This window comes from Cladophialophora bantiana (genome assembly GCF_000835475.1).
Source record: "Cladophialophora bantiana CBS 173.52 unplaced genomic scaffold supercont1.5, whole genome shotgun sequence".
NCBI lineage: Eukaryota > Fungi > Ascomycota > Eurotiomycetes > Chaetothyriales > Herpotrichiellaceae > Cladophialophora > Cladophialophora bantiana.
The window spans coordinates 773,559-787,572 of NW_015971579.1; the positions used below are offsets into that span (position 1 = coordinate 773,559).

The 14,014-nt window shown below is 51.1% G+C and overlaps 5 protein-coding genes across 5 annotated transcripts; 2 read left to right on the forward strand and 3 right to left on the reverse strand.

The window, feature by feature from the left end:
* Positions 1-140: 140 nt before the first annotated feature.
* On the reverse strand, positions 141-1,028 carry Z519_03873 (uncharacterized protein; the record flags this gene model as incomplete). The annotated part of the gene is made up of 1 exon (XM_016761620.1): positions 141-1,028. The coding sequence occupies one exon, from the start codon at positions 1,026-1,028 to the stop codon at positions 141-143; it is 888 nt and encodes a 295-aa protein (XP_016621958.1).
* A 714-nt stretch (positions 1,029-1,742) lies between these two features.
* Positions 1,743-3,274, reverse strand: Z519_03874 (uncharacterized protein; the record flags this gene model as incomplete). Its single annotated transcript, XM_016761621.1, has 3 exons — positions 1,743-2,055; positions 2,113-3,043; positions 3,100-3,274. 3 exons carry the CDS (start codon positions 3,272-3,274, stop codon positions 1,743-1,745), a joined length of 1,419 nt encoding a protein of 472 aa, XP_016621959.1.
* A 653-nt stretch (positions 3,275-3,927) lies between these two features.
* On the reverse strand, positions 3,928-5,615 carry Z519_03875 (uncharacterized protein; the record flags this gene model as incomplete). Its single annotated transcript, XM_016761622.1, has 3 exons — positions 3,928-4,173; positions 4,225-5,444; positions 5,504-5,615. 3 exons carry the CDS (start codon positions 5,613-5,615, stop codon positions 3,928-3,930), a joined length of 1,578 nt encoding a protein of 525 aa, XP_016621960.1.
* Positions 5,616-9,533: 3,918 nt separating this feature from the next.
* On the forward strand, positions 9,534-10,196 carry Z519_03876 (uncharacterized protein; the record flags this gene model as incomplete). The annotated part of the gene is made up of 3 exons (XM_016761623.1): positions 9,534-9,859; positions 9,914-9,993; positions 10,045-10,196. The coding sequence occupies 3 exons, from the start codon at positions 9,534-9,536 to the stop codon at positions 10,194-10,196; spliced, it is 558 nt and encodes a 185-aa protein (XP_016621961.1).
* Positions 10,197-11,798: 1,602 nt separating this feature from the next.
* On the forward strand, positions 11,799-13,545 carry Z519_03877 (uncharacterized protein; the record flags this gene model as incomplete). Its single annotated transcript, XM_016761624.1, has 2 exons — positions 11,799-12,539; positions 12,586-13,545. 2 exons carry the CDS (start codon positions 11,799-11,801, stop codon positions 13,543-13,545), a joined length of 1,701 nt encoding a protein of 566 aa, XP_016621962.1.
* Positions 13,546-14,014: the final 469 nt, after the last annotated feature.

Sequence of the window (14,014 nt, forward strand, 5' to 3'; positions counted from 1 at the left end):
ACCACTCAGGTAGTAGGCTTACAAGCCCCCTTAATCATTGACTGCCCCTTACAGCATTAACAGTGGTCTCCATTGGTGATGGTCTTTTGCATTGCATCCATCTGGAAATCTGATCCTCGTAAGCAAACGTTGATCCACGATCACAGCGAGGCCTTCAGCGTCGACACGACATTGGTGTCTTCCAAAAAACAGTCAATCATCCGATGATACATGCCCGGATTCTGAATAAAAGTGAGATGTCCCGCGCTCGGCATCTTGAGATAACTCGAGTTCGGAATGAACTTTGCCATGCGGTCATGTGTCTCTGGTGGAATCCACTCGTCATGGTCACCCGTCACGATCCAAACGATCGGAGCGTCTTTACTCTCTCCTCGGACAGGAACGTGCTTGAAAGTCTCGGCGGTCCAAATCGGCTCCCGCGTCCACATTGTCATCCACGCACCCAGAAAGTCGTCCCATTTCTGGCCCGGGTGCGTGTCCTCCCATTCTCGCCGCGTGCGAGCAAAATACTCCCCCACCATCCAAATTTGCATGACTTGCTCAGCATCGGCTTTTCTGTAGTCGTCGAGGGCTGAGTAGCAGAATGCGCGGTCGATGCGATGATGCTGGTCGTACGCGAGCATCGACCAGGCAAGCATGGTCCCTTCAGACCAGGAAATAATCGCCACCTTGGGAACTTTCAAAACATCCAGGACCCCCGCGACGTCTCTGGCGAGCTTTTCGTAAGAGAGCTCTCGGTCGTCGAATGGTGACCGCCCGTGCCCCGGCAGATCAAGCACAATCACCGTATGATTTGGCGCGAGGTATTCGACCTGTAGTGCGTTCCAGTCGGAGCTGCTGACCCCCCCATGCATCAGCAAGATGGGTACTCGTCCAGCACGCAGCGTCTTTTCGAGCGGGATTCCGAATATTGCATGCCAGAACCGGATGCCTCTTTTCGTCGTTACGAGTCCTTGCTGTTCGGCTCTAGATAGGTCTAATTTCGGGGTCGGAGGGAACACCTCCCAGGGGACAATATCTTGAGACATCTGATGAAGGGAAAGAGGAACAAATGTGCCTTCTCTTTCCGAGCTCTATTCAGTTCGGTTCAGTTTAGTTGAGCTCAGCTCATTCAAGACTTGGACGAGGTGTAGCACTCTATGACAGCTGACGGCGACCCTTGCCAAGATGCACGGGAAGCACGCATCCACGAGCTTGAAGATAGCATCGTCCTCTTTGTGAAGCACACCAGCCATAGCTCCCCCATCTGGAATGCCTTCGGGCAACATCCGAAAAGAGTCATTGCTTAACCTTTGTCATGGCGGGTGGGAGCCGACGTCGTCCCGCCGAGATATAAAGTCACATGGAAAGGGGGCACCCGACGCCGGACTTCCGGTTTTCTCCAACGCTTGGAGATTTTCATATCAAACTGCGCTTCGGGGGTCCAACAATGGCCGACAAAGCGGTAACTATCAGCCTGGTATTCACTTGAAACTTGTGTATGGAAACTTACTCCCTTTGTAGTGTTTTATCATCGTTTGCTCCTGCTTTCCAAGGGTGGCTAGTGAAGATTCGAGCAGAGACTTGGACAAGCTAGTCTCGGTTCACATTCGAATAGAGAATTGTGGAGTCTCACAGCCATGTCGGCATATTGTTGGCATTTCTAAAGTGACAACAGACAGCTAATATGATTTTGCTGAATTCTCAAGAGAGGAGTGAAATATTGGCCTTCGAGATACTAAGATCTATCAGGGTCTTGTCTACTAGATCTTCGCCCGCATAGGGGCAGTTCCGTTGTGCAACTTGTCGCTCTGTGCGTCCCTGAAGTCGCTGATTCGGTGGTTCACTTCAGGCGGCGGCACGTTAGTTGGCACATAAGTCGAACCAGTTTCAACAGCGTGAGCCGCTATATCAAACTCGTCGTAGGCGTATTTTTGAGGGTTGTGTGCAAAGAGCCAGGCAGGATTTGGCATGGAAACCATCTCTGGCCGTGACTTTACCACCTCCCAGTCGGTTTTGTGCCATATCTCGCGAGTTTCGATGCCCATCTTCTGTGCCAAAGATGCTCTGGCATGCCTATGAATGATAGCTCATCAGCCATGGTTCCCAAAATTGTGGAATTTCTATGCTCACCTGAGCTTTTCGCAGACTTGCAATGCGAGTGGAACTCTCTTCTTCCCTCCCAATTCCAAACAGATGGCGATAGTCGCACAGTCTTCGATTGCTTGGCCTGCTCCTTGGCCAGAAGTCGGCAGAAAAGGGTGCGCTGCGTCTCCCAATACGATCATCCGATTGTGTTTTGACGTCCATCTGGGCAACGGGTCTCGCCAGGCTAGTTTATGGTCAAAGATCTGGTCTGGAGGTGTGTGCTTGATGACTTCGTGTATCCTCGAGTCCCAGCCTTTGATGTAGTCCATGGCGTCCTCGATCTTACCTCGTTGGGTCCATGATTCGACAACGTCAAGGGCGTCTTTATGGGTGACGGTCCACGTAATGAGCCTCTGCTGAGAGCAAGTCCCGAAAATGGCATGCATATTGGGCCCAATGAAGACTTCCATTTTGTCGTAGTCACCTTTGAATAGAAACTGGAGCTTTGGGTTGTCGCGAATGAAATCAGCATCATACCAGGCGCGGTAGGCTGCATAGCCCGTTGGATAAGGCCGGTCCTGCCAGCCAGTAATGGTACCTCGGGCTTTCGAATGGATTCCGTCGCAGGCAAGTACACAATCCGCCTTGATCTTCGTACTACTTCCTTCAAGGATGATCCCCGCCTCGTTCTCGTCTTCGAAAAAGTCAATCACTCTGTGTCCAAAGAAGATGGGTATTCCGAGTTTTCGGCAGTAGTCCGCAAATAGCTTCATGAGTACAGGCCTTGGAGCGAGGTAGCCTTGGAAATCCGTGTACCCTGACATTGGTTGACTGAACAGGATCTCGCCGGTGTCGTGCTTGTGAATATTATTCTCGACGTATTGACCTGCATGTGGAATGATTTGCTCGTGGATCCCGCCTCTGTCCCATTTCGCAATGATTCTGGCAGAATTGGGGGAAAGTCCGATCATATCGCCTGGTAACGTCAGGATCGTTAGCAGCCGCAGAGTTCCTCGCATGACACCTACAGACCCAATACTGAAACACCTGGTGTCTGCTCATATATCGAAACTTTGTGACCTTTCCGATGGCATTCAATCGCCGCAGTCACACCGGCATAACCAAGTCCAATGACAATGACGTTGATGCCACTGGAGCCAGGATAGGCGATACCGTCTGGCCCAGTTCCGTTTCGAGTGTAATTCATTTTGAGGGTAGAAGCAATGTTGATGTCGGTATTGCTGTGTTGGTAATATTGATATCCTGCTTAACGAAAGAGACCAATGTTAGATGAGATGGGTGCCCTGCGGAATATATGATGAGAGGACCATACTAATATCGAGAGATTTTGGAAAGTACTATGTAAGAGACTTTTCCTGTCAGCGCCACCTGCCACAACTCCTGCATTGTTGAGAAAGTAAATGTGGAGCTGTGCTGACTCGAGGGAAATGCACCATCAACGGGTCCCGACGTTCAAAAAACGCCCGCCCTTGCAATTTCCCCATTCTTTCCTACGGGCAGTGCGGCGGTAAAAATGCTTGGGGAAGAGACTCACGCGTAGGCTCTAAGTCACGCTGAAGGTGTGAAATATGGCCCTAAAAAATGCAACTATTACGTTCAATTCTCTCGTATTAAGTCCCCTGGGGAAGAGGGGGAGGGGGGTTCAATCAGAAGATAGAGAACACTTCGAGAGAAATATAGCGAAACTAGGAATTCACCTTGTGTGATTATGCGTTTTGGAGGAGCATTAAACAGCATCTAACACCGTAGTACGCTTCGCCCTAAGTCGGATTCTCAGACTCTTTGTCCTTCAACTGTCTCTGTTTCTCGACCGAGCCCGAGATGTGGCTTAAATTGCTCTCAAATCGATTCCACATGGTCATGTACCTCTCTTTGCTTGTCCTCAACTACTACATTCACTCCGATAGCACGGGAATTCTCTGCACGCGTACACTTATAATTCCTGAATTTGCGTGCACCAATTTTCTCGTCAAACATCTCATCAATTTCTTCCAATGTGCGATCTTTCGTCTCAGGGACAACGAAATAGACGAAGATGAGGATAATGACGTTGGAAGCAAACCAGACGTATCCGTATTTACCACTCTATCCTCGTGTCAGCTTCAAATAGATCCCATTTTGAAGCTTTTTACTTACCCAGTTGAGGTCTAAGGGGTTCAAAAAGTATGGGGCTGTAAAGGTGGCAACCCAATTCCACGCGAAGGAAACGCCGATAGCCATACCTAGAGTATAGCCGCGCAGTCGTTGTGTCGGGATCTCTCCTGCGCAGAGATATAGATATGGGGCAATGCACATGTTGTAAAAGAAAAGGTAAATGATTGTAAAGGCAACGAGCACCCTCCCACCTGTCGCACTGGTTGAGAGATGTTGGAATACCACAGCCACAATAAGCATAGAGAGTGCCTGGGCTGCAAAACCGATCATTAAGATCGCCCGTCGTCCGAGGCGAGTAATCAACCACATTGAGAAGAGAGTTGCGACCAGCCCAGCAGCGGTCATTCCTACACTTTCCGCAAAGGCATTTGTCTGGCCTGCAATGGCAAAAAAGTAAGTCCCGTAGACCAGGATGAACACTGCGCCTGAGCCGGTAAGACAGGTCATAAGTGCCACCGACAGGAGCGTTCTGCGAAGGTTTGTCTTGCGAAAGCAGTCGAAAAGTGCCACGTTCCCGGTCAGTGTGTTTTCCGCCTCGAAGGACGTGGTTATCTCTCGCATCTCTGCCTCAAGCAGTTGAGGGCTGGTGTCCTTGTGTCGGAGCCTGCCCAAAGCCTTTCTCGCTTGCTCTGGTTTGTTATGTTCGATGAGCCATCTCGGGGTCTCCGGGATGAAAGGCAATGCGACCATTAACATAACCGGAACGACGAAAAAGGTGTAGAGTGGGATCATGTAGGCGTTTCTGCTCATGAAGGTTGATGTGTAGTTGTCCACGATGGATCCAATGAGCAAGCCAATGCTAACAAAGACATTGAAGGCACCAAGAAGAGACCCTCGCTGCGTTGCTGGAGCGCATTCATGGATGTATAATTGGGGCAGTACGTCGAGAATGCCAACTGAAAGGCCCATGACTATTCTGCCAGCATAGAGCGTTGCTAAATCTTTTGCAACTATCATGAGAATGACGGCGAGGTGATTGATGCAGCAGCCGACGAATATGACCCATTTTCTGCTGAGGTATTTGCCCATTATGCCAATACAAAGGCAGGCAACAAAGGAGCCGAGTAGCATCAACGAACTGATAAGTTGTTGGACTGTTGGGTCAATGCCCCAGCCAAGGGCTGAGGTTTTCGAGGGAAATCCGAAAATCATGAGAAATCCGGGCATGGCTTGAAACCCAGCTATAGCCCCAAGATCAAGACCTTTTGACGTAAGTTAGCAGACAATCTGCGGATGAGGCAGCAAAACAGCTGTGACTTACCAAGTTGAAACCCTCCGAGAGACACTAGTCCACAGTAGAAGAAGGCACGATAGTGGTGGAAGAACTTGGCCTTGGTGTACATCAGCTCCATGCGGTTCGCTTCATCAGGCATGATGGTAGCTGTGACTATAGTACCAGGCTTCGACATGCTGAATTGGAGTTGGTGAGATTGCAAAGGGAGGGTGATCGTCTTGGAGATCAAAGCAAGAGGGCGTGTGCTCGCTATAACAACTTGATCTTGACCAGAGTCTGAAGAAGATGAAGATGGAGAAACCCAAAAGCTTCAAGTTGGAGTCCTTTACGAGGTCGTTCAGCAGCCTCTGTCTCTCCGCAATGAAGACTAGATGTGTCTGAACCTCAGTTTTTGTCCAGTAGTCACACTTCCGTCGATGCCTGTCTACATAGTATTCGAGCCCTCCAGAGCCCAAAGCACTACCAGGTTCAAAGACGTTAGTCGCACACCCGCGGTATCTTCCCCATGGGGTTTTGGCTATTGGCCAAGAAGATCTGGTCGAGGCTGAGGGGACTGGGCGCCTAGTCCCTGGGATCAATAATATGACCGACCGTTTGTTCAAAAGGCAAATCACAGGTGCGGAGCGAATGGACATCGCTACCAGACTTCTTTCGAGATGTGACCCGGACCTGCCCGGTGAATTCGGCAATCTCATCAAGCCATGATGTGGGAGGCCTGCGGGTGGAAGCCGAAGTCAACGGAGTGGGGTCCCGATGCTTTGGAGCAGCAATAATCCCCGCAATCGCAACCACGGCCTCGCACGAGTGGTTTAAGCTCGAAGTCTCTGACCTGTTAAGAAAATCGCCGCTTCGGTGATGATAGACCGCAGACAGCACTGGCAAGAGCACGGACGGCCCTAATAGTTGGCCGCTATGGCTGACTGACTATGGCGGCCCCTAATAAAAGTCGCCCAAAGCGCCATTTGCGGGCATACCTGGACCTCGATTCCGACAACGTTGCCGTCGACTATTATCAGGATCAGTCTGCCTGGCCATTTTGGTCCCGTTGGCGGACGGCCGAGCTGCGGTATACTACTATATTGCCCGCCCGTCTTGCGTTAAACCGGTTCCAGCCCAGTTCCAGCCCGGTTCTGGCCTAGGTCGGACTCGATTTCAGGGGTTTATAGGTGGGCTAGATTGATTTAGCCTAATTCGAGATCGGTCCGAACTAAGTCGAATCGATTTATATATTTTATATATTTAATAAATTATTATATAATTATTAATATACAATTTTTAAAAAAAATTATAAAAATTAAAGATATCTACTATGGAAATATAATTCTATCAGGGACCTACGCAACGCAGTAGATATAAAGAATTAGAGTAGTTGAATGCCTTATTCTATATTATGTAGTCCTATTGACAACGACTCAACGCTTAAGAAAAAGGAAGAGTTTTCTCTCAGCCGGTTCGGGTGAGAGGAAACTCCTATAGCTTCCCCTCTTTTTGTCACGTGAAAAAGGTAAGGCGGCGTTAACCAATAGCCTTGTGCTTTAGCTCTCCTTAACTTATGCTTCTAACCATCCTTTGCCTTATCCTTTTCTTTCTATACCGTCCACCCGATTCGGGTGGAGGGCGTAGGGTACTTGGGGACAACGGTGGGCTCGTGACAAATTCTAATATTTTAAGACTAAATTTAAAGATAAAAAATTTAAATCTCGAGAATAAGTGCTGCCGACTGAGATCGAAATAACTCTCTTTTTTTATTATTTCACTGTAAACTAAGTCGAATCAGCTCGAATGGACCTGGAATCGGTCTCAGACCGGGCTATAACCGAGTCTGGCGCTTAAATCGCTGATCAGACTGACTCGATTCGAACCAGGTCGAACCGGTCTAACACCTGTAGGGAAGGCGACATGGAAGATCTTCTACTAGCATCCCTTGCGAAGCTCCAACTTGAAATTACTATCCCTTGATCCTTCGATGCATTGAGGATAATGCGTATACGTGCTTCACTTCAACTTCCCTTCACGACCAAACTATGTACGACATGACACACTAGCTTGCAACATTCTCTGGCCTTTACAGTGAGAACGGCTGAACCTTGTCAACCTCAGTGAAGCCAGCTACAATGAATATTGGGAGACGACTTCAATGGAGCCTCTACCAGTACCCCTGACACAGTAGATCTGGACGACGATGACAGTTCCATGGAGATGAGAGACAATGGTCTGCCGATGATGTTCGGCCTAGTCTACGCCAATCTACATGAAGGCTATGAATGTTACCTTTGTTTTAGGGATTAGTAGGAATAGAAGGCGCTAGTGGTGGGAGGATTGGCGTACGTACGTGCTGGAGGGAGGGGAGGAGCGACTGTATTAGAAAGTCGAACAAATGATTACTACCATGGCTTTTAATGCAGGGAGTGATGGCAATGACTTACAAATTGTTTCCGAAATGCGCAAAGGAAAATGAAGGGACGGACAAACGCAGCACCAAAAGTTCCCAGAACAGTCTAGCTGCCAGTCGTTTCCAGCGCGTGGCTTGTGCATATGGTAGCGTTGTGTAATTTGGTGTCTGCGGAAATGAATTTCATCACCACGTGACTATCACTCAACGATTGATTTCAAAGTAGTAGGAAGATGGGTTGGTTGGTATTTGACAACCGATCCGAGAAAGTCATCTGTTTCATCCAAAGAAAGATCCAGTTTGTAATCTCCAAGCCACCGTGGGAGCGGCCTGAATCTACCACGGTAGCGAATGCGGTACCCCATCAATTTGCCCCTGCTTTCTGGGGAACTTGATGTAGTGGTCGTCGGCTCGCCTCGGGTTAGTCCGTCACTGTCATTTAAACTTGGTTGTCTAGTAAGCCGGCCACCGATCGAATCAATGTGAATTAATAGAATGCAGTGCGAAAGACTATATTGCATCTGAAGAGGTCGAGGTTTCTGTGGGCGGTTGACCCCCGACGTGAGGTCAGGTGACCTCCACGTGACTAGTGCCTCTTGGCTAGTCCGTGGCACTCGGTCGGCAGCTGTCATTTAAAACTGTCCAGACGCACATATAAACCGCTTTTAATTGTTCACCTGAAGCCGACCCCCCATGTAGGGAGAAATTGTTGGCGTGCCCACGAGGAATGGCATCGCCGGCTTTGCCGCTGGACTTTTGGCGTCCTCTGGCGGAGTGAAAACAATCTGGAGCCTGTTTTGTGATGCTGCTCGTAATACCCGCCCACCCAGATGCTGGATCCAATTGCGGCGAGGGTTGGACCTCTGTTTCCGTGCCAGAGGTTCGGCTCGCCTTTGCGCACAGGGCATTTCGCTTACCCCAGAGGTGGGTACTTCTAGATCTTTCGCGAGCATCGGCAATGTTATCACAGTTATCGAAGGGCTCGCCAAGGTCTGCTCTATCTAAGCGCCTCGGGGACACGGGGTAGCCTTGTGGAGGGTTTTCGATGCGCCACGGGCAAGTTTTCTCTTCGATCTGGGACCCAATGCCACGGGGCAGACCAACAAAGAGACGGCAGCAACTTGTGCACTCTTCTCTCATCCAACGTCAAAAGTCTGAATGCAGGGTCGTGTGCAGATCAATTCTCGTCCAATCACGGCCCGTGGACCAGCATCTTCGGAACGTGAAACGCGAAAAGCAACCCCTAGGGAGCCCTGTCAAACGCAGGGGGTTCAAAGTTGTCGTCAACTCCAATAATGCGGAATGCAAAAAAGGAATCACGACAGCTGTGAGACTGGGCGCAAAGTATGGCCATGTTCGCACCCGTCTATCACTACTCCTTGTAGAAGTAGTGCGCTCTCCTGCCGCGTGCTTTCAATGCCTAGAGATATGTATATAGTGCTATTGCGTTCCCGCGCCCTACCGCCCCATTTCAACTCTGGCCACATTCGTTCGTTCAAGTTCTTGTTGTGCGCGCAGGTCGTGCATCTTTCATTCTGCTGTAATTTACTTATAGTCGACACCCTCTCTCTCTCTTCGCATCCGCAAGATCAGCTAGCCCGAACTGCACTCCCTTGAACTGCCTCAGATTCAGCGACAGAACACCAAAACATCAAATAATCAACAATGCGCCTCGCTCTTCTGTACGTCCTCACCGCCGCTTTTTCGGCTCTTCCAGTCCTTGCTCAAAGGGGCCGTGGCGGCGGTGAAGGTGGGTTCAACCACGGCGGTGGCAACGCTCCCAACACCTTCATCACCAGAGTCTCTGCCGCCCCTCCTCCTGCCGCTGCCACCACCGCCGCCGCCAGCCCTGGGAACACTGGGAGTACTTCTACTGGCGGCAACACCGGCGCGGTCGATGCTTCACTGATTCCTCCGTTTGGCATCACTCCTGGAATCAAAGCCACCGATGGAACCGCGAATTGCGTGGGGGACAATGGGGTAGACATTCCGTAAGCGGCCGTCGGGCGTCACTTGTACAGCGACCAAGTTCTGATATCGAGCAGGTGCAACTGTCCACCAGACTTGAACACTTTCATCAGTGCTGTCGAAGCCTCGGTGGCAGGCGGAGCGGCGTTCCCACCTGGTAAGTCGCGCATTCAGTCACCCCATGTCGGTCTCCTAATCACTGCGACAGGTAATTCAGCAGCAGACCAACTCACCCGCCTCCAGACGTGCATCGTCACCCTACAGAACTTCAGGGGAGGGGCAGGGAGCGGCGTTGGGTGTCCCATAGTGGCCACAACGTGGAAGGAGCTGCAGGCTCAACTGCAATCGGAAGCCAAGTGAAAGGGGGAAGGAAGGCAACGACAGAGGGAGCAACAAGCTAAGCAACGGGGGGCACTTGCCATGTTCTCACCAGATAAACGAATTTGAAACCTTTTCCCGCGTACTGATCCTGGCAGACATGCCGAAAGCAAGCCTATCAGTACCGCGAGCCCACCTTGATAAGTTTGGCGACTAAGCGGGGGATAGGTGATAGGGGTAAGTGGCGAGAGTCACTGCGATACTATTGACGGTTGAAGACGTGGGTAATAAGGTGTTGAAGCGCGGTTTTGAAACAGTCGTGTTTCAAAGCCTCGAGGAGTGTCGGGTGGCCCGTGCGCCATATTATTATATGACAGACCTACCAAGTACAAGTACCTAATATGTCCACACGGCGCTTGACTCATTCGGGATTCCGCCACACTGCCATCCTCTGACTATGCCAACAAGGCAAGGGGGGCAGTCGAAGGCGGTATGATCTTCCTCGCGATATCCTGGTCGAAAAGCCATGCGAACTCCTCCAGAATCTCTGCCGGGGTCATCGACCTTCACACCATCATATGGCTTGTCATTACCATTCCCCAGGCAAAGATGAGACCCGGATCCATACATTATCTTCACTACTTCCGTTTGGACAATATGGCAGACCTTGGACCACATCCCTCGCCATGAAGCCGAAGGCATTGTTCCGTCTTCAAGCTGATGGAGATGTCCTTGATCGTCATTTCAGGTGCAAATCTCTTCCTTGGACAGCAACTGTCTGTGCCTCTTGCCTCTCGCTCGTGAACATGAAGAATTCCCAGGTCTCATCCCCCATACTGGATCCTGAACGACAACTTCTTTCGTCCCGAGCAGTGGGCGTCTTCGGAAGTTTCATGATTCTGTGTTCTCAATGTCAACCTCGAAAGCTCCTGGCAGAGCAGTCTGGTGATATCTGTGACGTTTATATCTCGGATAACGCAAAACTGGTTCAGGACCCGGACTATTCCTTGACGCAAGTTCACAGGCTGATACTCTGAGATCCGCTCAATATCTACCGGATCCCGGTGGCGGGTCGATAGGGCACTGGGCCGGCAAGTCCTTTTCCCCTGTTGCCTAACATTACCATGTAGCAAAGGTACGGATAACCTATGAATGCCTCGAGACGCGTGAGCCAATTGGCTTGAATCATCGTTTCACCTATCCTGGCACTGCCAGAAGAGGCCAAAGGAACCGTTTTGCCTCCATCGATCATGCTTCCAGCGGCCAAGGTCACAAGATAATGGGACCCTGTCGTACCTCGGCCGTGATTTGCAAGATCAACGACCTAAAAGTGCGCCGTCTTATACCCTCCATGAGGCCAACGACGGTATCCTCGCCGATGGCTTCAATCAGCCTGTCCAGCTTGTCGGTTCAGTGGACGATAGATTGGAGCCCATTTCCTGAATTGAAGAGAGGAAGGAGAGGTGGCTATGAGCGTCAAGAGGGTGTCTAGAAAAAGGTAATGTAGGGGCTTAGTAATCGACGACCCGTGTGCGCGTCTCCCAACGCGTCGCGCATCAATCCCTATTTACGTCCTGCGGCGAAGATCAATTCTGCCGTCACAGACATCACCGCGGCCACCAACGATGCCGGACCGTCTTGAGCATGCTTGCTCCTCCTGGCGCCATCCCGCCCAAGTTGAAAAGATGCCTTGCCGAACTCCTTCGCACGTGCGTGCATCCACCCTCACTGCTCCTTCGAGTCGAACACGTATTTGGGAAAGCGCAGGCGGGTAGCCATAGAAACGCAGTCGTCCATCGTGACGACGAACGAGAAGAGGATCACCAAGATCAAATTCCCATCACGACCGGCGATGACCACAGCAACCAAGCTGCTCAAGGATCTGACCCTCGGTGTTTTCGTCTCACCCTCTCAGATGGCCATCTCCAGGTTCAGGCCTTAGTAGCCCCAACCCTCCTCTTTACGACAAAGGAGCTCTTGGACTTGCGGCGAGGGGACCTCATTGAGGTGCACAAGTTCCAGGTGAGGAGTGCGCCGCGACTGAAGGGGAACGGTCGAGTGGTTTATTTGGGGATACAAGATTGCGAATGGGTGGGCCGGGACAGAGAGACTCTAGAAAAATCGGGAAGCGACGGACTTGAACTTGAAGAAGGCGGCTTCTTTCGTGAGCAGGAGCAGAACGAGATGTTTCCAAGAAAGCAAGACTTGACTGACGGCTCAGACAAAAGCAAGTCCAAGGGGAGAGACTCTGGCAACCGCGATAACAAAGCGCATAGGATGAAAAGGACGCAGAGCAAGTCAAAATCGTCCAAACCTACGCCGCAGGTTTCTCGGAATGCGTCAGAATATGAGTCAGATGGCGATGAAGGCTTCGCCACGATCCTTGTGTCTCAGTCACAGCGCAAGCTGCGGAGGGGAAACACTCCGCCAGATCCAGCAACAGCCTTCTACTGACGAGGTTATTGTGAACCGACGACAGCCACGAGGAGAGTACATCCAAGCCGAGACACAAGGCAGTTTCACAACCACGTCACTCCTGCGCTCGTCAAATCGCTCCCATCAAGACAGCACAGCTGCTGACGGAAAACGGGCTATCGACGGAGACAGGGTGGCAGAGGCCGACTATCAGAATGCTCTTCCTGACCACCACCCAACCCATCTCGCAGTCTCAACTCCTCATTCAGCTTCACTTCATCCACGTGGCGACCACATCACCCGCCCCACCAGCACGACATCTATCCCTCCAACAATCGCCAGCCTCTCTTCCCTCCTTTCCCTTCCCATTCAGAAAAATTACACCTGCACCGTCCTCGCCATCATATCCTGGGTATCTCCCTCGCTGATCCACCGCCCGAACACGCCCTTCCCGCCAAAACGGCACATCAAGATTCACGACCCGTCTATATCACACCGCACCTCCGGTATCACTGTCTCGGTATTCGTGGACGCGCAGAAATTTCTCCCGGTCGTAGGTACCGTGGCTCTGTTCAGGGGCTTAGTAATGCATAGAGTCAGAGCAACAGGCTACCACGCCGAGGGCGAAGGAGGAGGGGACGTGATATTGAACAAATACCCCCCTTCGAAGTCGTGGAGCCAGGCTCAGAGAGCAGCGGAAACTGCTGAGGGTGGAGAAGAGTCTGGTGACGCCGCCGAGGGCGATGGGAAAGGCGAACGAGATCGACAAGTTGCTGGAGGCGAATGGTTCATTTGTGATGAGACTAGGCTGGTCCAGATGGGCTTCGACGTACAAGCGCTCAAGACGTGGTGGGAGCAGAGGGCTGCCGCGAGGACAGGGAAGGGACAGGGACTAGCAGCGAAAAAAGCAAGCGAAACTTCATCGACGGATGCGAGAGAGGATGCCCGAGTCAATCGAGAGGAACTGCAGTATTGAATCACCCAGCCCTCGTTCGAGAGAAGCTAGAGAAGGAGTTCCATGCGGAAAGAGAGGTTCTATCACGGATGCTTCAAGGGGGAATCCAAAAAGCAACGTCAAGGGCTTCGTTATTTGTCGCATCTACAGGTAATGTGTCTAGACCATAGAATCCCACCCGGGGGAATCTTCTGGTGTCCAATCCCGCTACTCTACCAGTTGCCCGCTTCCGACGAGGAGAGACATTTCTCACCATACACATGTATCCAGCTGATTGTTCCTCGCGCATCGGGTTTGGCGGAATGGCCATGGCACCAATCGGGTCTCTCCATCTGATGATGACGGGCCGTAACAACCACCCAACTTGGGCATTCTTCTTTCTGCGCAATGGAAAAAACATGAGCTGTACTCGTTGATTTTGCTGATTGTCTTCTGTTCGTTTTTGTGTTTTCGCATGTTGTTTAGGGGGGGGGGTTTGGTTTCGTTCTTG